At 34.8% G+C, this 23662-nt stretch overlaps 4 protein-coding genes across 6 annotated transcripts; all 4 read left to right on the top strand.

Moving 5' to 3' along the window:
• The first annotated feature begins 2994 nt into the window (after nt 1-2994).
• On the top strand, nt 2995-5591 carry LOC135843287 (uncharacterized). Of its 2 annotated transcripts, none has more exons than XM_065361115.1 (3): nt 2995-3208; nt 3343-3576; nt 3738-5591. In XM_065361115.1, exons 2-3 carry the CDS (start codon nt 3366-3368, stop codon nt 4652-4654), a joined length of 1128 nt encoding a protein of 375 aa, XP_065217187.1. In that variant the 5' UTR covers nt 2995-3208; nt 3343-3365; the 3' UTR covers nt 4655-5591. The 2 variants fall into 2 exon arrangements, with proteins under 2 accessions (XP_065217187.1, XP_065217186.1); XM_065361114.1 differs by having other exon boundaries at nt 3735-5591.
• Nucleotides 5592-9829: 4238 nt separating this feature from the next.
• Nucleotides 9830-13970, top strand: LOC135842225 (uncharacterized). The gene is made up of 4 exons (XM_065359571.1): nt 9830-9996; nt 10104-10330; nt 10431-13630; nt 13719-13970. Exons 2-3 carry the CDS (start codon nt 10156-10158, stop codon nt 11543-11545), a joined length of 1290 nt encoding a protein of 429 aa, XP_065215643.1. The 5' UTR covers nt 9830-9996; nt 10104-10155; the 3' UTR covers nt 11546-13630; nt 13719-13970.
• Nucleotides 13971-14718: 748 nt separating this feature from the next.
• LOC135842226 (uncharacterized) lies at nt 14719-16735 on the top strand. The gene is made up of 5 exons (XM_065359572.1): nt 14719-14926; nt 15026-15273; nt 15351-15476; nt 15540-15778; nt 16279-16735. Exons 2-5 carry the CDS (start codon nt 15060-15062, stop codon nt 16648-16650), a joined length of 951 nt encoding a protein of 316 aa, XP_065215644.1. The 5' UTR covers nt 14719-14926; nt 15026-15059; the 3' UTR covers nt 16651-16735.
• Nucleotides 16736-17225: 490 nt separating this feature from the next.
• Nucleotides 17226-23031, top strand: LOC135842224 (probable WRKY transcription factor protein 1). 2 transcript variants are annotated; one of them, XM_065359570.1, is made up of 14 exons: nt 17226-17381; nt 17475-17671; nt 17784-17993; nt 18092-18199; nt 18440-18669; nt 18757-18967; nt 19051-19105; nt 19207-19354; nt 19453-19663; nt 19746-19800; nt 19891-20023; nt 20112-20307; nt 20390-20444; nt 20535-23031. In XM_065359570.1, exons 2-14 carry the CDS (start codon nt 17537-17539, stop codon nt 20594-20596), a joined length of 1809 nt encoding a protein of 602 aa, XP_065215642.1. In that variant the 5' UTR covers nt 17226-17381; nt 17475-17536; the 3' UTR covers nt 20597-23031. The 2 variants fall into 2 exon arrangements, with proteins under 2 accessions (XP_065215642.1, XP_065215641.1); XM_065359569.1 differs by having other exon boundaries at nt 17475-17692.
• Nucleotides 23032-23662: the final 631 nt, after the last annotated feature.

Here is a 23662-nt window from a genome sequence, read left to right as displayed (position 1 = left end):
AGCATACATTGTATTCTGCATAATAAATTTTGATAATATTTTCAAAATATTAGTTGTTATTTTGTAACACTGAGTTTTCATTTTTACTCGAGAAATTGCTCTTTAGATCTAATCATGGAATTTATCCTACTTACGTTAGCATAGGTATGTGCTTTCTTTAATAGTCTGCCTAATGTAAGTTAACACGAATTGTTCCTTAATCCTTACGAAGGAGATACCTCAATCCGTGCATGATCAGATAAGAATCGAAAAAGATTCCAAAATATTAAATATTCCATCAACGCGAATATTTTTGGCATTTTTTTTAAATTTCAAGTTGACTCGTTCTCTATTTATTTCATTTTTTTCAATTGAACCAACGTAAAAAGCTGTTGATTTGTGACAGTTTCGAGCCATTCTAGAGCCTCCAGTGAATTTTTGAACTCTCCAACATCGAAAAAAATGACTCTTGCTTTAAGAATACGTACATATCTCAGGAGTTTAGGTCAAATGACCTTCAAAAATAAATTCTGCACCCTCAGAAAGTCACATTTTGATACAAATACTGTCTCCTTATGAAAATTTTCAATTTTGTACTTAGTACATGAAACTTACTCTCCTTTGGAGCCAATTTTGGTATTTGGAGTCAATAATGAAAAAAAAATTAATAATCTTCAAAGTTTAAAAATAAATTTCGAATCTTTAGAAATCCAACTTTCGGGACCCATATTGTATTTTTTTGATTTTGTACGTACCTCTTCTTTGGAGCTCATTTTGGGGTCTAAATTAAATTTATGGTTTTCAAATTTTTTGAAAATTTTCAAATTTACACCTTTTAGATATTTTAGTCCGACATATGACAATAGGAGTAATTGCACCCCTCGCCGATCCTCCGGGACAACTTTTTTCTCAAAGGAGACATCCTAAGAAACATTTTAAAGCAAACTTGCCAAAAAAAAAGTTGGCCTTACTAACAAAATGGCGGCCATTTTGATTGACAGGTCAGCCGAAATCGCAGATTTTGCGTCTTAACATAGGACTTGCACGAACTTTTTCAAACTTTACAAAGGTAGATCGAAAGATCATGCAACAATTCAGCACCTGTCAAAATTTCAAGTGCTAAAGTGCGTTTTTCGATTTTTGGTGAATTTTTGAAAATCAAATTTAGGCCAAAAAATGATGGAAAAAATCAAAATTTTACCAAATTGACCTAGAAAGCTGAAATTTGGGATACACCCCATTTTCGACATGCCAAATCGATTGGAAACGGTTTCAACCCGTTTTGAGCAGTTCTGGAGCCTCCAGCAGATTTTTGAAACTCGAAATTCCCACAAAATTCCATCAATTTGGAGTTGTAAGGCTAAAATTTATTCTAAAAATTAATTTCAATGCGCTGCGAAGTACTGCAGGTGAATTTCAAGTCGTTTTGGAGCCTCCAGCTACTTTTTGAAAATTTCTGAAACCTCCATCAGATTTTTGAAACTTTAAATTTTCACAAAATTTCATCAAATGGAGATGGAAAGCTGAAATTTACTTTACACTCCAATTTTAACACCCTCTGAAGACGACTTCAGGTGGGTTCAAGTAATTTTAGGGCCTCCAGCGACTTATTTTTGAGAATTACTGGAGCCTCCAGCAGATTTTTGAAACTTTATATTTTCACAAAATTTCATCAAATGTAGATGGAAAGCTGAAATTTACTCTACACTCCAATTTTAACATCCTCTGAAGACGACTTCAGGTGGGTTCAAGCCATTTTAGGGCCTCCAGCGACTTTTTTGAAAATTACTGGAGCCTCCAGTAGATTTTTGAAACTTAAATTGGAACTTCCCCAACATTAATTTATCAAATATAGTTGGCAAGCTGAAATTTACTTCGCAGACTATACATGGTGGTTTCAAATGGTTTTCAAGATTCCAGTTACCTACTTTAAGGAAATTTCAATTTTCCAAAAAAAAACGCCATACAACCTTTCAAAAAGTCGCTGGAGGCTCCAAAACGACTTGAAATCCACCAGCAATCAACTTCGTAGCGTATTGAAATTAGTTTGCAGAATGAATTTCGACTCTCCATCTTGGTTTGATGAAATTTTGGGGAAATTTCATGTTTCAAAAATCTACTGGAGGCTCCAGTAATTTTCAAAAAAGTCGTCGGAGGCTCTAAAATGACTTGAAATCTACCAGAAGTCGTTTTCAGAGGGTGTTGAAATTGGAGTGTAGAGTAAATTTCAGCTTTACTACTCCAATTTGATGGAATTTTGTAGGAATTTCGAGTTTCAAAAATCTGCTGGAGGCTCCAGAACTGCTCAAAACGGGTTGAAACCGTTTCCAATCGATTCGGCATGTCGAAAATAGGGTATATCCCAAATTTCAGCTTTCTTGGTCAATTTGGTAAAATTTTGATTTTTTCCATCATTTTTGATTTTTGGCCTAAATTTGATTTTCAAAAATTCACCAAAAATTGAAAAACGCACTTTAGCACTTGAAATTTTGACAGGTGATAAATTGTTGCATGATCTTTCGATCTACCTTTGTAAAGTTTGAAAAAGTTCGTGCAAGTCCTATGTTAAGACGCAAAATCTGCGATTTCGGCTGACCTGTCAATCAAAATGGCCGCCATTTTGTTAGTAAGGCCAACTTTTTTTTGGCAAGTTTGCTTTAAAATGTTCCTTAGGATGTCCCCTCTAAGAAAAAAGTTGTCCCGGAGGATCGGCGGGGGGGGGGGTGCAATTACTCATATTGTCATAATTTATGCCGGACTATTTGGCTTTGGGGCTCATTTTGATTTTTCGGGGTCAAAAATGGTCACCAAAAATTATATAGCTGCCTTTAAGAACCCTTATAACAGTAGTTTCAACTTCGTGGATTTATTGAATTGATTGATTGATTGGTTGATTAATTATTTTTTATTTTACATTAATCATTTTGAATTTTTGAGTTTTGTTTTGACTGATTAATTTAGTTACGTATACTTCAACCTGGCTACACTGATTCTCAAAAACAATCAACATCTTATCAAATTCCAAATCACTTCTTATCAGCAACAGCAATGCAATTTGCTGAAAGAATTCAAGTAAATTCTCATTTTAAAAGAAATTTACTAGAAAAGAAACTAGTCTTATGCATCTAATGTTGAAATTAGGAATGTATTAGCCATAATTACGAGTAAAATTGTGTATTGTATTTACACGAGTCAAAATGATCTTAATGCAACGTTAGTCGATTCCAAAGTAAGTGGATATAGCTACAAAGTTACAATGTAAATATGTAACTGTATTTAGAACCCCTAGGTATGTCCGAAATTCGATACATAATCGACTTAATTATAAACTCTGCTTCTTTGTTTCGTTACCATATTGTTTAGAATTCGAAAGATATTCGAATAAAATGGATGAGTTGCTGAACACTGTCAAGAGTTCCAACGAAATGCTGCATCATTGCGATACTCTGAAACATCTATTAGAGGAGTTGCCTTTACCGAGCCCTCCGCAAGACGAGATCCTAGAAATATTAAAGAGTAATGTCGAGCTATTCGCAAAATTTATTAAGCAAGAGGGCCAGTTGCTAATTAACGATGTACCATGGAACCGGCCACATAGTAAGTACATACCACTGAGTCGCAAACGTCGCAGAAAGGACGTTCCTCATATCTGCGATGAGATAACCGAACATCTCCTTAGAAAGTCACGAAGTGCTAGTCAAATCACAATATAGCCTAATAAGTACATTATAGTGATGATAATAATTTGACTTTAGTAGATAACAAGAATCAAGATGAGTCGCAAACGAAGAACGACGAAGTTCCGCATCCGCCCCGTGAATCGAATTCTTCATCTTCCGAAGGATCGGATTCCTCCACCAGCGATGAAGATAGAACAGAGAATGATGAGATACCTTCATCAAAATGTAATTCTGTAACTGAGAACAGTGATAAACAACGTCGTCGCGAAAAACCTTCAACTGCGCTTTCGCGACTCGAAGAAATTCCTCCTGCCAAAAGACGTTTTTCAAAAAATGTGAGGAAATATCTTGACGGACGGTATCAGCGAGCGTATGGGTTAGATCCGAAATCATTATTGCCATTCGAAGTTATCGGTTGGTACCCCTCGAAATATGTTGTAGCTGAACACACATGTTGTAATGATAGTGTTTCGAGGGTGGCATTCGTTGGAAATATCTTGATGCTTGGCGACGGTTATGTTTCCGGCGTTTGTAACTATATTACAAGGAGTTATAAACATAAATTTGACCACACTTTATATAACAGTCATTTAACTATTCCACAGCTTTTAGCTGCGGTCGCGAGGTTTTCACAGCTGCCAGCAAATGTTTTGTTATCTATCGGTAATACCGATGCTCTGTACAGGTACAACTTTATCGAAGTTCGTCGCCAGTATGTTCATTTATTACAGATTCTGTGGAGTTTGGGAGTACGCAGACTGCACGTACTGCCCATAATGACTTTTCTCGGTATGTCAGTTCAATACCACGCGGTAGCTTCTATGGTATCGGAAAATTGGTCGACAACTTTCGGTGGTGATTATATTTTCGAAAGTGATCTTATTCAGAGCGCTTTGAACTCGTTCGACGAACCACTCAGAGTTGAGAACGATTCTTTGGTTTTGACACCCAAGCAATGGAGTTTGATTTCCGATAAGATTCAGTTTTATCGGTAACTAATCGTAACTGTTACGAAAAAGTGAAAAGATTTTGAAAATTGTAACGTGGACGGAAGAGCACGTAATGTTGAACTCGAATAAACCGTCGTAAAACTTACTGTTCCTGGAAGTGACGAACCCAGATGATTTGCCTTTTATGTACCTTCGTAGCACGAAGATGACATTGTGATTCTAGCTGCAATTGATATTTCGATCTACGTATTTTCTTCATCGTTGCAATGTATTAATGATTTGTCGATATCAGTGATGAAAGTAATGATTGTAATTCACGATGTAGGTAAATGTTTTAGGTATAACTATTCCTTATTGATTTGCTGTGTTCCTAATAAGATGAACTTTTGTTTTTGAACCCGCTTTTACCAATGTTTTGATGAAGTTTTTTTTTGCGTTGTTTATTTTTTATTTTTATTTTTGTTTTTGTTAATATTTGAATTTCTGCGGAAAAGACTGAAATTGATGCGAAAAATAGAACAAGAGGAACGCTCAAAAGTATTTGAATGGACCATGAATGAAATATAGATCGAAAATCGATCAAATCAATGAGTAATTTTGATATGATTGAGTAATGAAATTACGTAATTCTGTTGGGTATCAAAAAATCTTAATTTTTTCCAAAAAATTGGGTATTTATATCTCCTTCGGTCCTCTAAAGTATCAGTACGCCCCTCAAAAATGTTGATCCTAACCGGAATTTTTTTTTAAAAAAAAGCAGAAAATTGAATTCTGTAAAAAATTTTTTCAAGTTTTATTTCTAGGAAAATCCGTCCTAGGGCTCAGGAAATCGACTGAAAAAAAATATAAAATGGGTTTTCATCGAAACAAACCTTTTGGTTCAGTTTGGTCAAATTTGGAGATGGTCTCAATTTTACCATTTTACCCCTTTTTTATTTTTTTCTAGTCTTTTTTGAACGTTTAAAATTTTTGACCAGGGCTTCCACCTTCGATTGAACTATTTGAAAAAATTTTCTGTTGAAAATCCTGATTTTCTATCAAAATTTCTTATGGGGATTCATAATGATCGACTTGGTTCCAGTTGTGTTCTGTGAGATGCTATACAGTTCCTCTTCTTCATTTTGTTCTCTCTTCATTATAATTTCTCTGTATGAAGGGTACGTGTAGCTGTTGTTGGTTGTGGAATTATTTATTTACCTAGGTAATTGCAATAATTGTGTTTTTTATTTTAATAGAAAATGTACCCAAAAATGAGAGGTCCATCAATTTTGTTTTTTTTCTTTCTTTTTTTCCCTCTTTGAAACGAGATTGTTATTTTTTAATTGAAGTGTAACAACTATAAAACTACCCATATGAAATGAGAGTTTTGTCAGTTTTATTATTTATTATCTTTAAAACGAAAAAATTTGTACAGTAGGTAAATTAAACGTTAAATTAATTATTTTCATGTCGCACAAACAAAAAATCATTTATTTTGTAAAATGAATTTTTGTAATATCTATCTAAAAAATTAAAAATACATATTTTTTTTTTCATTTTTACCAGAGTAGGTAATTTATTTTTTCAACTTATGCTTCAGTCAAGAGTCCAAAATTGTAATCCTGACAGAGAAGATAGGCCAAGGGAAAATCGTAAGAAACCCCAAAATACTCCATCAACGCAAATTTCAGCTGCTAAAATTCATTTCTGCCTCTTTTTTAAATTCCAAATTTTGTTCATTCTCCATGAAAAAATTGAACTGAATTCGACCTCCTGAGTCGATTTGTGATGGTTTCTCTCTTTTCTCCAGAAGATTTTATACTTCATTTCTGAGTGCTCTGTAACTGTGCTTTCCTATTTATATGCACTTTTCCCTCCCTTCAGCTCACCTTTTTTTGCCCCACTACGAACCATTCGTAATGGTAAATTATGGGAGAAATATTGATACACGACACCTTTTCGTTTAATTATATTAAATTTTAATTTAAATCTTGCTTAAATTAAATCCACTACTTATAAAAATTGTGAGATTTTTATTGTTTTTCCTTGGCTACACTGATTCTCATCGATCAGAGTCTGTTTTGTCGGTTCACAGGTGGATGGGGTGCGTTTTTTAATGTATAGATACAAAAAATATCAAATTTTATATTCAACATAAATTTAAATTTAGTGATATTTCAAACTTACAAATGATCAAATAATGATGAAAAAAAATAATAAATAAGTAGAATTGCTCTAAAATTCATAGTTTTCAATTTCAACTAATAATCAATTAGCTATGCACCTAAATAAAAAACGAAAATAAACAGAGGCTCGCACTCAATTTTTTCTCCAAAAAGAAAGCATTTTGGTAAACGAAAATCTCGAAAAAGTAAACCGAAATGTAACCTAAAAAAAATGAAAACATGTAAAAAAACATATTTTTACCTAATTAAATAAATGAGAAAAGAAAACGGTCTGTATTATCAAATTTTGAAAAGTTGGACTGATTTTGCAACTTTTTGGCAATTTTTGCCTTTTGGCAACAAAGTGAGAATGTTTGCAATTTCAGGCAAAAAAAATAATTGTTGGCAAAAAGCGAAACTTTGCAATCTTAGAAGAAAGCAGAACCTTTTGGCCTTTGGGAATTATTGGCAGAACAGAAACTGCAGAAAGTGACACTTTTAGTAAATTCTGAATGCTGAAAAGGAAAAACCAACACATTTGGGCGATTCTTGAAAAAAAAAGGAAGTAAACATTTTTGTGAAAAAAGCAAGAGCAATGACAATTTTAGAAGAAAAAAAAATACAACATTTTGTCAAGTAATTAGGAGCATAGGAGCCTAAAGGCTAAAAATGATATCTAACTACCTAGGTAGGTACCCATTTTTGATTTTTAATTTTTCTAAAAATTTCTGTCAAAAAGAAAAAACGAGACTTGAACAATTTTTTGATAAATGTGAGGCTTTTTGAGATATTCTCAAAAAAATGAAAAAATTAGCCTTTCTGCCAAAAACCAGCATTTTTTCATTTTTGAGAATTTTTGGCAAAATGCAACATTTTGACAATTTTAGCGAGACGAAAGGCTTTTCGGCAATTTTCGTCCAAAAAGCTAGAATTTTGAACAATAGTTTTAAAAAAAAGTCTTTTTGGAATTTCTAGAGAAAAAAGTGAAATTTGTTGAAAATTTCGCTGAAACGCGAATTTTTGTCACTTTTTTGCAAAAAGCTAGATTTTGACAATTTCAGCAAAAAGCTGATTAGGGGGCAAAAAAAAGATATATTTTTCATTTTAGGGTCATTCCATGTCAACTCAACCAAAAAAAGGCGATTTTGAAAGTCATATCTTTCGATTTCGTTCAAAGGTTTTTTACAATATATACCAACCCAGTAAGTAAGAACCCCGCAATTAGTTTGGTCCCAGCCCCCTCAGGAGGCGGGTGGGGGGGGGCTTCCATTATTTTCACATTGTCTCTAGGTGCTCAACTTCAGCAGCCCATTCCTCCAAAACTATGATACTTTGATCAAAACTGATTTCACAGTTCGAAAGGGCATTGCATTTAGAACTTTTTTAAGCATAATTATTGAAATTTTCAAAAGCTGAAAGTTGAACTTCCAAATTGAAAGTTCAAGTTTCAAAATGGCGCTGTAAGTGGGAGCTACCATTTAAAATTTTGAAAAAATTTCCATAGATGTACCTTTTGATGCTTTTTCGAAATATTCAAGTTTCGAGATGGGATCTCTTAATGGAGGGGGAGCACTCCCACCCCCAATTTTGGGCGAAACTTTCGAAAGAAAATCTGGGGCATGTGACATATCGAATTCTATGTTTTTGGTGACGCGAAACACGAATATGACGTCAGAGTTTTGATAGGACCCCGTCCATGGCCCCCAGCACCTCCCCAAAAAGGGTAAAAGTTCAAAAAAGTGTTTTTGTTCGTGCGACACATGGAATAGTATGTTTTTGGTGACGCTGAACACGAATTTGACGTCAGATTTTTGATTTATTGGACCCCATCCACGGCCCCCAACAGTTTTTTTGGACTTTTACCTTATGGGGGGAGGTTCAGGGGGCCATGGGTGAGGTCGATTAAAAAAATTATCGCAATATTCGTGTTCAGCGATATCGAAAACATACTATTTCATATGTCACACGAACAAAACGCTTTTTTGAACTTTTACCCCTTTTGGGGAGGTGCTGAGAGCCATGAATGGGGTCCTAATGTCCTATCAAAAAATCTGACGTCATATTCGTGTTCAGCGTCACCAAAAACATAGAATTCGATATGTCACATGCCCCAGATTTTCTTTCGAAAGTTTCACACAAAATTGGGGGTGGGGGTGCTCCCCCTCGATTAAGAGATCCCATCTCGAAACTTGAATATTTCAAAAAAGCATCAAAAGGTACATCTATGGAAATTTTTTCAAAATTTTAAATGGTAGCTCCCACTTACAGCGCCATTTTGAAATTTGAACTTTCAATTTGAAAGTTCAACTTTCAACTTTTGAAAATTTCAAAATGCTTAAAAAGTTCTAAATGCAATGCCCTTTCGAACTGTGAAATCAGTTTTGGTCAAAGTATCATAGTTTTGGAGGAATGGGCTGCTGAAGTTGAGTACCTCGAGACTGAGTCGAGACAATGTGAAAATAATGGAAGCCCTTCCACCGGCCCCTTGAGGGGGCTGGGACCAAACTGATTGCGGGGTTATTTCTTACTTGGTGGGTATTGTAAAAAAAATTTGAGCGAAATCGAAAGACATGACTCAAAAACGTTGGTTTGAGTTGACATGGAATGACCAATTTTCTTTTTCCGGTTGCAGACTGCAGTTTTAGTTCCACTTTTTCCCCATCAAATTCGTAATATTTTGAAAGATTCAGTTTCAATTTTGAATTTGAATTTCTCCATTTAAAATTCAGTTCTTTTTAACCAGTTTCGGATTGAGACTTTCAACTTTCAATATTTCAAGTTTCAGATTTTTTTAGTTTGTAGTTTCAATTATTTTCTATCACCAATTTTGAAGCAATTTTTCCCAGCACAATTAAATTTTTCATTTTTGAAATGTTTTCATTGATAAAATGATAAGTTAGACTTTGAAACATTGATTCATCGTTTTAAAAATGAAATTTTAATTCGTTTACTAGAGAAAAATAGAATTGAATTATAAAACCAAACCATGTCGAATTCATTCAGTGCACCACATCCACCTGCGAACTGACAAAACAGACTCTGGTCCACAAAAAACAAAAACAACAATCAAAACATTTTCATTTCTTATCACTAGATTTTTCAATCAAGAAAACCGAATTTCATTTTTCATTTAAAAATTGAAACTATGAATGTATTTAGCCATTAAGTTCAGTCAAAATTGTTCATTTTATGTATTTTGATTCAATAATGATATTGTGTTAATGCATCACTCATCGATTTCAAGTACGTACTCTAACGAAGTTACAACACGAAATCAGTTATAAGAACCCAAAGACCCCAAAGTGCAATAAATATTCTATTTTTAAAATAAAACTGTCATCATTGTTTAGAATTTGGAGATTTGTAATTCTGGTTACATGAGAAGAAGATATCCCTGCTAGAATGGACGAGGAACCGAACGATGACGTTAATACAAACTTGATGCTGCTACAATGTCGAACTTTGGAGCGACTGCTGGGAGGGCTGCCTAGACCGAGACCTCCGCAAAATGAAGTCCTGGACATATTGAAGGCGAATGTTCGGCTCTTTGGAGCGTTTATTGGCCAAGATGTACAGAGTAAGTACATACTGTTTAGCTTAGAAGTGGTTCAAACGTTCCACAATATCTCCAATGAGAGTATGAAACATCCTAATGAAAAAATCATTTTTTTCTCTAGATGTGAAAAATAAAAACAAGTCTGGAAACAAGAACCGAGCACCTCGTCCCGTTGGAAAAAATAGAGAAAAGAAAAAACGAAAAGCCCTTGCTTTGCTAGCCGCCGATACTGCTCCTGTACCGCTCATGAATATACCTGTACCATTACCGAGTGGTTTAGATGTAGAATCATTGCCAAGTATTGTGCAACCTACCCCTACCTGTCACAGTGCACGAAAACGTTCAAAAAAATCTAAATCTGAATCAGAAACGTCCGATTTACCAGCCGTTCTTGAAGTAGCTGAGGGAGCCTTAGCTTACGAACGTGATGAACCATCGACGCAAATGGAGTTCTTCGAACAAGCGTATATAAAAATGTTCAAATTAGATCCGAAAACGTTATTGCCATTTAAACCTAGCAACAGGTACCCGAAAGGATACGTTATCGCTGGGTACGATTTCCCCGATGGCAGGGTTTCGAATGGACTATTCGTTGGTAACATATTGTTACTCGGTGACGCGTTTGTTCACGGTATCGAACGCCGAGTATGTTGTAATAAAACTTACGGCGCAGACGAGGCTTTGTGTAACAAAAATTTATCCATTTCGCAGCTTACAGAGACGCTTAATACGTATCCGCGACTACCAGAAAACGTTCTGTTATCTATCGGCACTACCGATGCTGGGCTAACCGAAAGCCTTATACAAATTCGTCGCCAGTACGGTTCTCTGTTACAGACGCTCGGGAGTAAGGGAGTAACCAAACTGCGAGTATTGCCGGTGATAACTGTTCCTGGAATGTCAGTTCGATACGAGGAAATGGCCGCTATAGTAGCGGCCGATTGGTCAATACCCTTCGGCGGAGAATATATTTACGAAAAAGATGTACTTCAGCCGTTACTTGACTCGTTCAAGCAGCCGTTGGAATTTCAATACAATAGTTACATTTTCTTACCAAAGCAATGGCGTCAGATTGCTGATACAATTCGTTTAACCTTCGATCCGTCTTCGGCTTCCCGTACAGCCGAATCCGTCTTACCACACCGTCGTTATACAAAAAAATCAGCACCCGGAACCGGATTAAAATTAGATTACGCTTTACGTAAATCTGGGCTAAATAAAAAGACCAAAGAATGAAAAACGAAAAGATTTCGTGGTAAAATATGAGAAAATGAAAAGAGTCGACGATCCGGTGAACGAAAATACCCATTTTCAAAGTTTTAACTATAGCATCACGTATTTTGTCTCTTCCCTCAGTATTTTGATCGTTACATCAATGGAAGAGAATTGTATTTTGAACAGGGAAGGGCCTGATAAACTGGAAAAAGTAATATGTAGCTGAGAAACAGGGAAAAGTCAGGAAAAATCATTTCTTCAAAATAAAAGACTCCCTGATTGAAACAATATCGTCAAGAAACTTACTGTTTGTAGAAATGATGAACACAGATCACCTTTTACCTTGTTAGCTCACACATTTTCGGGCTTTCTCCGTATATGTGAAAATGTCAACAGTTTTATCTCGAGCATCACTTGTCAACGATGCATCGTCGAGAAAGTTTTCTTCTTACGAGTTACAACTTGCGATTGTCACCCATCAGATCAATGATTTGTTAATATTAACGATGTTATAATAGTGAAATGTGATATGTTTATTTATATTCGTCGTTAATTTTCATTTGTTATGATCCTAATTGGATGTAAAAAATATTTATGTATAATACTTACTTGTTTTTGAACCAGTCTTTATTGATTTCTAGCATTTTACTGCTTAGATAAAATTTCTTCTATGTTGTTTGCTTTTTATTTTTGTTCTTGTTTTATTATTTGAAATTTGATCGATGATGGAACGAAATTTTCTTTACTTTCATCTTGCTTTTACTGGCGAAAATATTGTTAAAAAGTTCTGATTTTTTATCAGTCCTATAACGAAGGAATTTTTTTTTTATTTTCATCAATCAAATTTAGAAATTTTCTGTTTCCTCGATTTTTTTACATTTTGATTGTTTCTTTTTGAACTTATGTATCAAAATGTATATAAAATGATAGCTTTGTAAATTTTTTATGAGTTTAATTTTTTGCAAATAGAGATGGCTTGACCAAATAGTTGGTTTGAAATTGTCTACCAACATGAATGTTGAATAAATTATTATTTTGTATTTTGTACATTTTTTTTTTTTTTTTACCAAACTTGTGCTTTTTTGTGCATAATTAATTATACCTACTGAATTAGGTTTGGTGATATTTAAAAATAAAAGTTGTTATTTAGTGATATCGAGTTTACATTTTTAGGAAAGTAATTTATTCAGGACTGGTTTGGTAAACAGATGGGTTGGAATTAAAATGTTATTTCGGCAATTTTGAAGATTTCTTAGGCCAAAATTGGGCCATGATTAGCAAGATTTGAAACGTATCACGTATCAGGGCTACCATACTGAAAGAGTTTTTCAGTAGGAAGCTGACTCCTCCTATTAATATATTTATGCGAAATGAACAACTCACGCAAGTTTGGTACTGTCAGTTAATTACACAAAACAATAACAAACTTGGTCGTATTGATTAATAAATATAAGTGAAATCTACACATTAAAGTAGGCATACTCTACGAAAAGCAATAACAAAATTTTAAAAATTCAGATTGCTGAAGTTTGTGCTGAGATATTAATCAACACGAAGTGGCTTGTCAACATTGCTCAAATGATATGAAAGCATTAATAATAAACATATATTTTCCACTATATTAAATAATTATGTACTTGCAACCAATACAAAAAATTTACAATCATAAATGACAACTATATATAGAAATGTTTTTTTTTTTTTTTTTAATTAAAAAGGTCTCCTTGTTTTATGTTTGAGAACACTGGAAAATAGAAACCATTCCATAAGTGATTCATTAGCTTTTTATTATTTACATTTTGACATCATATTCGCAGGAACACATTCGTAAAATTATATTTGAATTATTTCCTATAAATTTCTATCATTTGTTCTAAGTGTAACTATGAGTAAAGCAACTCAAAATGTGCTCTTATTTGATGTAAAATATTTGATATTTTATTTGATTACTTAGAGTTATTGTAAGATTCATAGTAGTTATTAATTGTATGTATTATGAATGAACTATACCCATATTTATTAGATACCTTATTGACAGATTGAAGATGGATCCGCAAGCGGGACCAGGGTTGATTCAATATCATCTCTTCATTGGGCAAGCGAAAAGTATGTAATACAAATAAGTACTTACTTAGATAATTAACTAGGTAAGAGGACTAATTATTGTACTGTTTTTTTTTTTTTAAAATAATAGTTCTATTAACACGTGAGACAAGAAAATTGGATGGAAAACACGAACGAATGATTGTACGCACATTTGATGGAGTTGATAGGTACCGAAATTTGGATACAGGAAAGAAAATTACGCAAAATGATGCGGTGTAGGTACCTACGTTTGTAAAACCGTATCCAATTTTGAATTCATTTTGTAAGTTTTGTTCACAAGTATAATGTAATACTTACATTAGTTTAGCAGGTTACGTTACATTATAATTTGACGAAAAGATTCAATTTTCATTTCTGTGTTGTCCATTGCCTATTCGTGTAAACTAACACCTGTCCAGTTGCCATTTAGGTCAACGACAAAGATAATTTGCTGACTTTAGGAACGTTATACTCGTCGGTTGACATTTAGAATGATAATTTATTGGCTTACACGAGTAGTAAATAAGGGAGCGGAGGTTTTGTCGCGTAATTCACAGTTGTTGAACACTTCAATCACTGGGTGTACGGAAAATTCAGTGCGAAATTCTTGATACACTTAGGGTTCAAACCAAGTAATTTTGTCATCTCATTATTCCTTTTTGAAAGAGTCGTACACCCATATTGGAATTTGAGGACATGCTCGAAAAGAGCATTTTTTTCATATCTCAATTTTCCAAAATAAATTTTCAATGTAACTTAGGTAAATGAAAATTTTCCAAAAAGTTTCTCTAAAGCAACATAAAAAGCATATGTTCCAAACTTCCAATTACATAGATCAAGATTGAACAAAATTAATACTGTTTAGGAATTTTTTAATTTTTATTCCACTTTCATCTACCTATATTCGTATATTCCAAAATAAAATGTTATTCTATAAGGTAAATTTTTACATTATAAAAAGTTTGAACTTTTATGTACGAGCTTTTTGTGAAAAATTTTTACAAATTAATTTTACAAAATCCTTTTTGTTTTTTTCGTTGATGCATTTGCATTACTGGAAAGTAGGGAATTTATTGTTTCCATAGCTGGTCACATTGATTCTCGTCACCGTAAACAATCACCCATTTCATTTTTTCTTATCTAAAATATAAAATAACTAAAAATTATGCAATTTTATTCAATTTTTCGATAGAAACAGGTTTAATTTTGCTAAAAGTTGAAACTAGGAATCCATTAGCGATGACTACAAGTGAAATTGTTCATTTATTCAGTGAACTCTAACGATGTTTTGTTGATGCAACGTTGACCGATTTCAGAGTAAGTATTTCTCACTTGGTTACGGATACGAAAATAGAAGCCAAAGATTCCATAAATATGCGATTTTCATAATCCTCTGCCTTTTTGTTTCGTACCCAGCGTTTAGATTTGAACGTTGGCAATTCTCGGTTTCATGGAGAAAAGAAATCCTAATAAAATGAACAAGTCGTCGAATGCCGAAGAGAGTTCGAAGAAAGTCGTGCAGCATTGTAAAACGCTGAAAAGTTTATTGGAGGTGCTACCTCTTCCGTGTCCGCCTCGAAACCAAATATTAGAAATATTGAAGACGAATGTTCAACTATTATCTGCCTTTATAGAGCAGCAAGGACATCTGAACCGGCAAAAGGGTACGTACATGTGTACATATATCTCACTGAGCTTTAAAGACGAACTTGTTTGTTCACTAATTTACATTCGTTTGCAGGCTTTAGTAATCAACAGAAGTCTACGAGTTACCAAAGTGATGTGACCGACGCAAACACAGCGTTAACCTCGGCAGTTTCTTCGTTCGCGTCTCAATTATCATACGATGCGTTAAACGATTATTCAAGTGAGTATATTACATCGTCATACGCTTCAAAAATATTCCATTAATGTTTGTCATATGTTACAGGAATTCTTAATGCAATTAGCAAAACCGATCCACAAAGCGGTGCTGTTCAAGCACATAATGGATCTTCGACACAGCTTCAGTCATTATCCACGGACGCAGCTCGACTGCCTACACCTCCATGGCTGAAATCTGCACCATGGCAGGCATCTCTACCGACAGACGAGGGCGACGTTGTTCCTCCGGCTCCGATAATCAGTGATGTGAAAAGGCAACGTGTCGCAGCTCCTGACGGCTCGAGAGTAAGTTCATCTATGAGATAGTTGAGCTTAAAGTGCCTGAAATTTCATCATTTTGCGATCAGGTGTACTACGATGAAATATCGAAATATCGCGCCGAATTTGAATCGTGGCTTTTCATTTTTTCAACGAGTTTTCTTTTTAATTTTATTTCGTGAAAAAGAGCATTTTTTTGAACTGTTACTTCGATGTTGTTTTAGAAGTACCTTATAGGATTAAAGTTGAGTTTGAATTTCGTGTGTTTTAATTCTTTCTACAATATGCCTTTGAGTTTTGACAAAATAAAGAAATACTTCGAAAAATATCGCATTATCTCATCCACCAAAGCAGATTGATTCCGCTGAATTTAGAAAATATCAGTTTTAAATGCTCAAACTTCGAAATCAGGGAACTATTATACTTACACCTTGCAAAAAGTCTAGCCATTTTCGACGGATGTTCGTTCATTTATCAGAGTACTTGTAATTTGAATCAGACTATTGAAAAACAATCATATGTTACAGGGTGAAAATAGTATCAAGCAAATGCAAACTGCCAATCTCATTCTGAGTAGTGGCAACGGTGGCGGTAATATGGCGGTTCAGGTTTCGTTCACGTCAGCAGTGCCTGTGCCTGTGGTGGTATCGCCAGATAAAAGTCAAAGTCAAAGTCACTATCAGCATCCTCATCCATACCAACGTCGTCCCGGCCTACAACAGCAAAGTGGCGCTCCGGCTCCGGCACTCGAAAGATCTCTGCCACCTAGCAAAAATTCCATCAAGAAACAACAACAACAACGTAGTATCACAGAAACAAAAGTTGTACAGTCGGATACAGATAACAACTGTGTGGTCGCCGTGGCTCAACAAGATTACTCCGAATTTATTTTATATTAATCAAGCAGCAAGTGTGTATATATCGACAGTATGATGAATTTCGGTAACATTAAAGAATATATAAGTTGTTTCTTATTGCAATGTATCGAGTGTTTATTCTTATACCGGAGTGGCTTTTTCTTTCATGACTTGTTCGGTGCTTGAATTGATTCAGTTAATAGACCTACCTACCTAAGGGCTAAGTGGAATAGATACGTTTAGATCTTCGTGAGAATATTGTAATGATTGCTCGTTTATGATCAATGATCAGAGAGGAAGATAATTTATTAAGAAGAACCTAACGAGCTGGATAAGCGGTTAGAAAATCAGTATCTCAAACAGCCTCTCAATATCTAAACCTAACAACAAGCAATGTATGTACATGGGATGATTTTTAACTAAGCTCCTTCTTTCCTCTCAATCATTTCATTTCCTCTCAACGAAAAACTACAAGAAGATACATGAAGCTGTTTGCTAAAGATGAGAACCGGTTCGGTACGCGTTTTTTTTACGTTTTTTCATTTGTAGCATTTGATTTGAGAATTTTGTTTTCATATCTGGTTACACTGCTTACAGTAATTCCCATTTTTACAACCCTTTTTTCCCTTTTTGTTATCATAATTATCTTTTTACCTTTTTAATTTTAATACAAATTACAATCAATTACCGAATTTTTAAGTATTCATTAAACCTCTAATACGAAATACTTTCGTGGATGTGAATTGTGGATACTATGGATAATTGGATACTATGTAAGTCTTAGATTAAAGCTTTATACAATAATTATTGGACCTTTGTGATTTCTCTCCTAATTCTGTCTCTGTCTTCTATTGCATTTCGTTTAGAATTTCGACCATTCGTCCATTGCATTTGTGATCACCTACCGCAAAAAGGACATCCTCATTAAATGGATACATCTGCTATGGATTCTGAGATTAACACTCCACCATCATCCGAGACCCAAACCAACCCAGAAGTATCTATGGAATTAGACAATGATTGTACATCAGTACCCCAAGAAGATGAACAACTTCCTCATCGAGTACGAATTCCTACTATCGTAGTATGGTTTTCTTAATTCACTACCGGTGAAATTTTTTAGCATGTAAATCTAATTCGTCGTTGATTGTTCGACTTCTTACTATGATGTACAGAAACGAAGAAAACAATCGATACATAGCTGTAGACAGTCTCTGAAGTACGCTAGTCAATGTCGAAGCCTTACTTGCCGATTAGCAAGTTGTCAGCGTATGAAACGCGTTGTGAAGCATACCAGTAAGCCTTGTAAACCGAAAGTGAAAGGAAATTGTACTATTTGCAAGCAGCTTATAGCCTTGTGTTTCTATCACGTCAAGCATTCTAAAGTGAGTGCAAAATACTACCCTTACACAACAATTCCTTCCCCCACTCCCTTTTGAAATGTATTTGAACTAATTTCATCTTGTAATTTGTCTATTCGCAGAATGCAAAATGCGCTGTGTCCATATATTCCAGTATCAAACAAAAAATAAAGCAAAAACAACCGCAGCGACGCCTGCAACAAGCTCGACTACTACGTCGCCGTGTACAGGTTAGTTGGTGGAAAAACGTAAGTCGACACTCGACAGTGAGGAAGGAAGGAGGGTGATTTCACTTATCGTTAAGGAAATCCAGCTGAAAAACGAGATCAGCATAAAAAAATAAAATCTTAATTGTAATTGAAAACTCTTGACAAAATTCAGTCTTGCGATGGATACTTCATTTTACAGTGAAATATGAGTATGAATTCTCATAACTAAACTAATACAACAATGTGATGATCTATTCGTAGGATAGTGAAGGCACAGTGCCCACATGTTCGAGTATTGAGCAGGAAACAAAACAAGAAAAACCACAGCTCCAGATACAACACGATGATGCTCAATTAAATAGATCTCATAAGCCATCTGAATTCGAATCGTCGTCTGCAAGTTCGATAATAGACGAGACACCTCAAAACGTCACCAAAGAATGGCATAAACTCATTAAAAATGAACTAAGGGAACATTTGGTAAAAAAACTGTAAGTTCATAAACTTATGAAAGACACTCGCTATAGATCATGAAATAAGATCACCCATTAATGCATACAAATTTTCTGCTGATACAGAGTACAAGCGATCTTTCCTACGAGCTCCCATCAAGCAGCGGGCGAATCCGGTAATGGTGGCTCTGGTGCAACTGACCAAGCGCAAAAGTTTCCAAGTAACAATTTAAATCGTTCAAGGTTGAATTCACATGTCGATGACCGTATTATGCAGAATTTAGAAACGTATGCGAGAAAAGTCGAATGTGATATTTACGAAGCTGCCAATTCCAAAGTACGCCCAAGCACGACTCAACATTTTTTTAGAATTCTCCTTGAAGTAAGAGTAATAATATCAATTTAATTTCATTTTTTCAGTCCGAGTACTACCATTTGCTAAGCGATAAGTATTACAAAATACACAAAGAATTGGGTAAATGAGAAAAAATTCGATGATTATTGATTACAATTTTATTTTCCCAATCGAAGACATTTTTCTAAGGAACGTGTATTTTTTTTCGTATTTACGTACAGATGAGAGACGCCAGAAACGAAAAGAACAACAATTGCAGCAACAAATGCAGCAGCAGCAGCAGAAACCGCAGCTGCCTCAACAGGACGTTACCATCGAATGGCGTAAGCTCATAAATAATGAACTAAGGGAACATTTGATACAGAAACTGTAAGTTTATAAACCTACATGAAAGACACTAAAGACAGTCGATATAGATCATGAAGTAATATCGCCCATTAATGCGTACAAATTTTCTGGTGATACAGAGTAGCTGCGATTTTTCCTACGAGCTCTACTAAAGCAGCAGGAGAATCTGATAGTAATGGATCTGGTGTACCCAACGAAGCGCAAAATTTTCCAAATAACGATTTAAATCGTTCAAGGTTGAATTCAAATGTCAATGAGCATATTATGCAAAATTTAGAATCATATGCGAGAAAAGTCGAATGTGAAATTTACGAAGCAGCCAATTCCAAAGTATGCACAAGCGCAATTTAATATTTTTTTAGAATTCTCTTTGAAGTAAAAGGAGTAATATCGATTAAATTTCATTTTGCAGTCGGAGTACTACCATTTGCTAGGCGAGAAGTATTACAAAATACACAAAGAATTGGGTAAATGAAAAAAAATTCTACAATTACCATTTTGTCAATTAATGACATCTCTAACAAAACGTTGTGTAATTTTTTTGTGTTTACGAACAGATGAGAAACGAAAAGAGCGACAATTGCTGCAAAAAATGAAGCAGCAAAAACAGCAGCAAGCTCCACAGAACTCTATCAATGAATGGCATAAACTCATATCTAATGAACTAAGGGAACATTTGGTAAAGAAACTGTAAGTTTATAAACCTTTGAAAGACAGTCGCTATAGATCAGAGAAGTAATATCGCCCATTAATGAGTATAAATTTTATGCCGATACAGAGTACAAGCGATCTTTCCTACAAGCTCTACTCAAGCAGCAGGAGGATCTGGTGAACCCAACGAAGCGCAAAATTCTGCAAGTAACAATTTAGATCGTTCAAGGTTGAATTCACATATCAATGACCGTATTATGCAGAATTTAGAATCGTATGCGAGAAAAGTCGAATGTGATATTTACGAAGCAGCCAATTCCAAAGTATGCGCATGCACAACTTAGTATTTTTTAGACTTCTCTTCAAAGTAAAAGCGATAATATAAATTGCATTTCATTTTTGCAGTCGGAGTACTACCATATGCTAGGCGAGAAGTATTACCAAATACACAAAGAATTAGGTAAATGAGAAAAAAAATCCAAAATTACAATTTTCTCAATTGAAGACATCTCTCACAAAACATTGTGTATTTTTTCGTATTTACAAACAGATGAGAGACGTCAGAAACGACGATTGCTGCAGCAGAAACAGCAGCAAGCTCAGCAACAGTGACGGTTAACCGGTGCTTAGTTACTTCAGCAACATTCTCAACAAGTGGTTATGATGATATCATTAGGTTCAGGAATGATGTCTGAACCAATTGTGTAGTGGTCAATTTTCAGTGAAATGTCTCGGATTTTCTTCCTGTTCAAACACGTATATATGTACCTGTGCATTGTATATAGTCCGGTATATGACAATAGGAGTAATTGCAACCCCCCCCCGCCGATCCTCCGGGACAACTTTTCTCTTAAAGGGGACATCCTAAGGAACATTTTAAAGCAAACTTGCCCCAAAAAAAGTTGGCCTGAAATTTTTCAAACTTTACAAAAGTAGATCGAAAGATCATGCAAAAATTTATCATCTGTCAAAATTTCAAGTGCTAAAGTGCGTTTTTCGATTTTTGGTGAATTTTTGAAAATCCCATTTTGGCCAAAAATGAGAGAAAAAATCAAAATTTTGCCAAATTGACCAAGAAAGCTGAAATTTGGGATATACCCTATTTTCGACATGCCAAATCGATTGGAAACGGTTTCAACCCGTTTTGAGCAGGTCTGGAGCCTCCAGCAGATTTTCGAAAATCGAAATTCTCACAAAATTCCATCGAATTGGAGTTGTAAAGCTAAAATTTATTGTAAAAACTAATTTCAATACGCTACGCAGTACTGCAGGTGAATTTCAAGTCGTTTTGGAGCCTCCAGTGACTTTTTGAAAATTACTGAAACTTCCAGCAGATTTTTGAAACTTTAAATTTTCACAAAATTTCATCAAATGAAGATGAAAAGCTGAAATTTACTCTACACTCCAATTTTAACACCCTCTGAAGACGACTTCAGGTGGGTTCAAGTTATTTTAGAGCCTCAAGCGACTTTTTTAAAAATTACTGGAGCCTCCAGTAGATTTTTGAAACTTGAAATTTCCCCAACATTAATTTATCAAATGGAGTTGGCAAGCTGAAATTTACTTCGCAGACTACATGGAGGTTTCAAATGGTTTTGAAATTTGAAGCTTCCAGCTACTTTTAGGATTTTCCAAAAAAATGTCATAAAACCTTTTAAAAAGTCGCTGAAGGCTCCAAAACGACTTGGAATCCACCAGCAGCCCACTTCGTAGCGTATTGAAATTAGTTTGCAGAATGAATTTCGACTCTCCACCTCAGTTTGATGAAATTTTGGGGAAATTTTAAGTTTTAAAAATCTACTGGAGGCTCCAGTAATTTTCAAAAAGTCGCTGGAGGCTCCAAAATGATTTGAACCTACCCGAAGTCGTCTTCAGAGGGTTTTAAAATTGGAGTGTAGAGTAAATTTCAGCTTTCCATCTCCATTTGATGAAATTTTGTGAAAATTTAAAATTTCAAAAATCTGATGGAGGCTTCAGAAATTTTCAAAAAGTCGCCGGAGGCTATAAAACGACTTGAAATCCTCCTGCAGGTGACTTCGTAGCGTATTGAAATTAGTTTGCAGAATAAATTTTGGCTTTCCAACTCCATTTTGTTAAAATTTTGTGGGGATTTTCAAAAATCTGCTGGAGGCTCCAGAACTGCTCAAAACGGTTTGAAACAGTTTCCAATCGATTTGGCATGTCGAAAATAGGGTGTATCTCAAATTCCAGCCTTTTTGGTCAATTTGGTAAAATTTTGATTTTTCCCCTCATTTTTGGCCTAAATTCGATTTTCAAAAATTCACCAAAAATCGAAAAACGCACTTTAGCACTTGAAATTTTGACAGGTGATGAATTTTTGCATGATCTTTCGATCTACCTTTGTAAAGTTTGAAAAATTTCGTGCAAGTCCTATGTTGAAACGCAAAATTTGCGATTTCGGCTGACCTGTCAATCAAAATGGCCGCCATTTTGTTAGTAAGGCCAACTTTTTTGGGGGCAAGTTTGCTTTAATATGTTCCTTAGGATGTCCCCGTTAAGAAAAAAGTTGTCCCGGAGGATCGGGGGGAGGGGTGCAATTACTCCTATTGTCGTATGCCGGACTAATAAGTACCTGGCAAATTTTTATTTAAAAATATCATTGTCATTTTGGAAAATTTCAGTTTTTTTTTTTACAAAAAATATGCATATTTTTTAATGGAATTTTAATGAGCTTTTTAAAACTTAAATAGATTTTCTAACTCTCATTTCCTTAAATACGGCGTACATAACTTGGAAATTTTATCAATGAGACTAAAGTTCGTCCAAGAAAGTAAAGTGACTTTTTTTATGTGATCTCGATGATTTCAGCCTTCAGGCCGCGAAAAATCAAGAATCTTTGAACATTTTTTTCGCCTTGAAGTGTTTACGTGCGTAATTTTTTTAATTATTTACTGTGGAAACGAGATACCTAAGAAATCTTGTAAAATGTATTTTTAAATGTATATTCGTAATCGTAACTATGTTAAGTTAAGAATTGAGATGATGCCATTTTTAATAAAATAATAAGTACCTAGTACAAATTTCAATTCGAGATTGTTTACTCTGTTTTTCAGGCTAGCTTTGAACTTTGTAGTAGTTTTAAAATTTAAATTGTCGCGTTATAAGTCATAAAAGCTGCGATGTTTTATTTTGTTGAGGTGCCCCCCCTCCCCAAAATACTCAGCCAAAACAGTAAAAGAGGCTTCTGAAAATTTGACTACCCAAGAACTACAGAATTAAGTGCCTGGGCCCTTGGGGCCTTCTTAAAATTCGATTTAGTCTTATTTTTCAGTGAGCAGCTTCCTGAGCTTCCACAATAAGCACTGAATGGATGAAAAAATATACGTAAAATCCTCAATCATTTGAGGTTAGAAGAGTCCTAACTCCTAATTTACCTCAGGCCAATTTTTCAGTTTTCACAGGGGCTCGGGGTCGGTGCATTCGAGGGGTCAGGGCCCTTACTTTTACTGCCGTGTAGTGTTTGTATCAAATGCTCGCTAGATGGCTCCCCTGTTACAGTTCGATGTTGATATTTTGGTTGGGAATTTTTTTAGATAAAAAATAAAAACATGGATGAATCATACCAACGCTTTTAGGTGATCGCGGAAAAGCGAGAATACGACCCACAGGACTACCTAAAAGTAAACGGGTATATGAATCATAATAGAACGATGAATG

The sequence above is a fragment of the Planococcus citri genome, chromosome 4, assembly GCF_950023065.1.
Source record: "Planococcus citri chromosome 4, ihPlaCitr1.1, whole genome shotgun sequence".
NCBI classification, from domain to species: Eukaryota; Metazoa; Arthropoda; class Insecta; order Hemiptera; family Pseudococcidae; genus Planococcus; species Planococcus citri.
This window is presented reverse-complemented; position numbering and strand designations above follow the sequence as displayed.

Coding starts and splice junctions, on each gene's coding strand:
- LOC135843287 (XM_065361114.1), top strand. CDS start 3,366: ATGGATGAGTTGCTGAACACTGTCAAGAGTTCCAACGAAATGCTGCAT. Junction 3,577..3,734: donor ACCATGGAACCGGCCACATA/GTAAGTACATAC, acceptor ATTTGACTTTAG/TAGATAACAAGAATCAAGAT.
- LOC135842226 (XM_065359572.1), top strand. CDS start 15,060: ATGGAGAAAAGAAATCCTAATAAAATGAACAAGTCGTCGAATGCCGAA. Junction 15,477..15,539: donor TGCGTTAAACGATTATTCAA/GTGAGTATATTA, acceptor CATATGTTACAG/GAATTCTTAATGCAATTAGC. Junction 15,779..16,278: donor CAGCTCCTGACGGCTCGAGA/GTAAGTTCATCT, acceptor CATATGTTACAG/GGTGAAAATAGTATCAAGCA.
- LOC135842225 (XM_065359571.1), top strand. CDS start 10,156: ATGGACGAGGAACCGAACGATGACGTTAATACAAACTTGATGCTGCTA. Junction 10,331..10,430: donor TATTGGCCAAGATGTACAGA/GTAAGTACATAC, acceptor TTTTTTCTCTAG/ATGTGAAAAATAAAAACAAG.
- LOC135842224 (XM_065359569.1), top strand. CDS start 17,537: ATGGATACATCTGCTATGGATTCTGAGATTAACACTCCACCATCATCC. Junction 17,693..17,783: donor TACGAATTCCTACTATCGTA/GTATGGTTTTCT, acceptor TATGATGTACAG/AAACGAAGAAAACAATCGAT. Junction 18,968..19,050: donor ACGAAGCTGCCAATTCCAAA/GTACGCCCAAGC, acceptor TCATTTTTTCAG/TCCGAGTACTACCATTTGCT.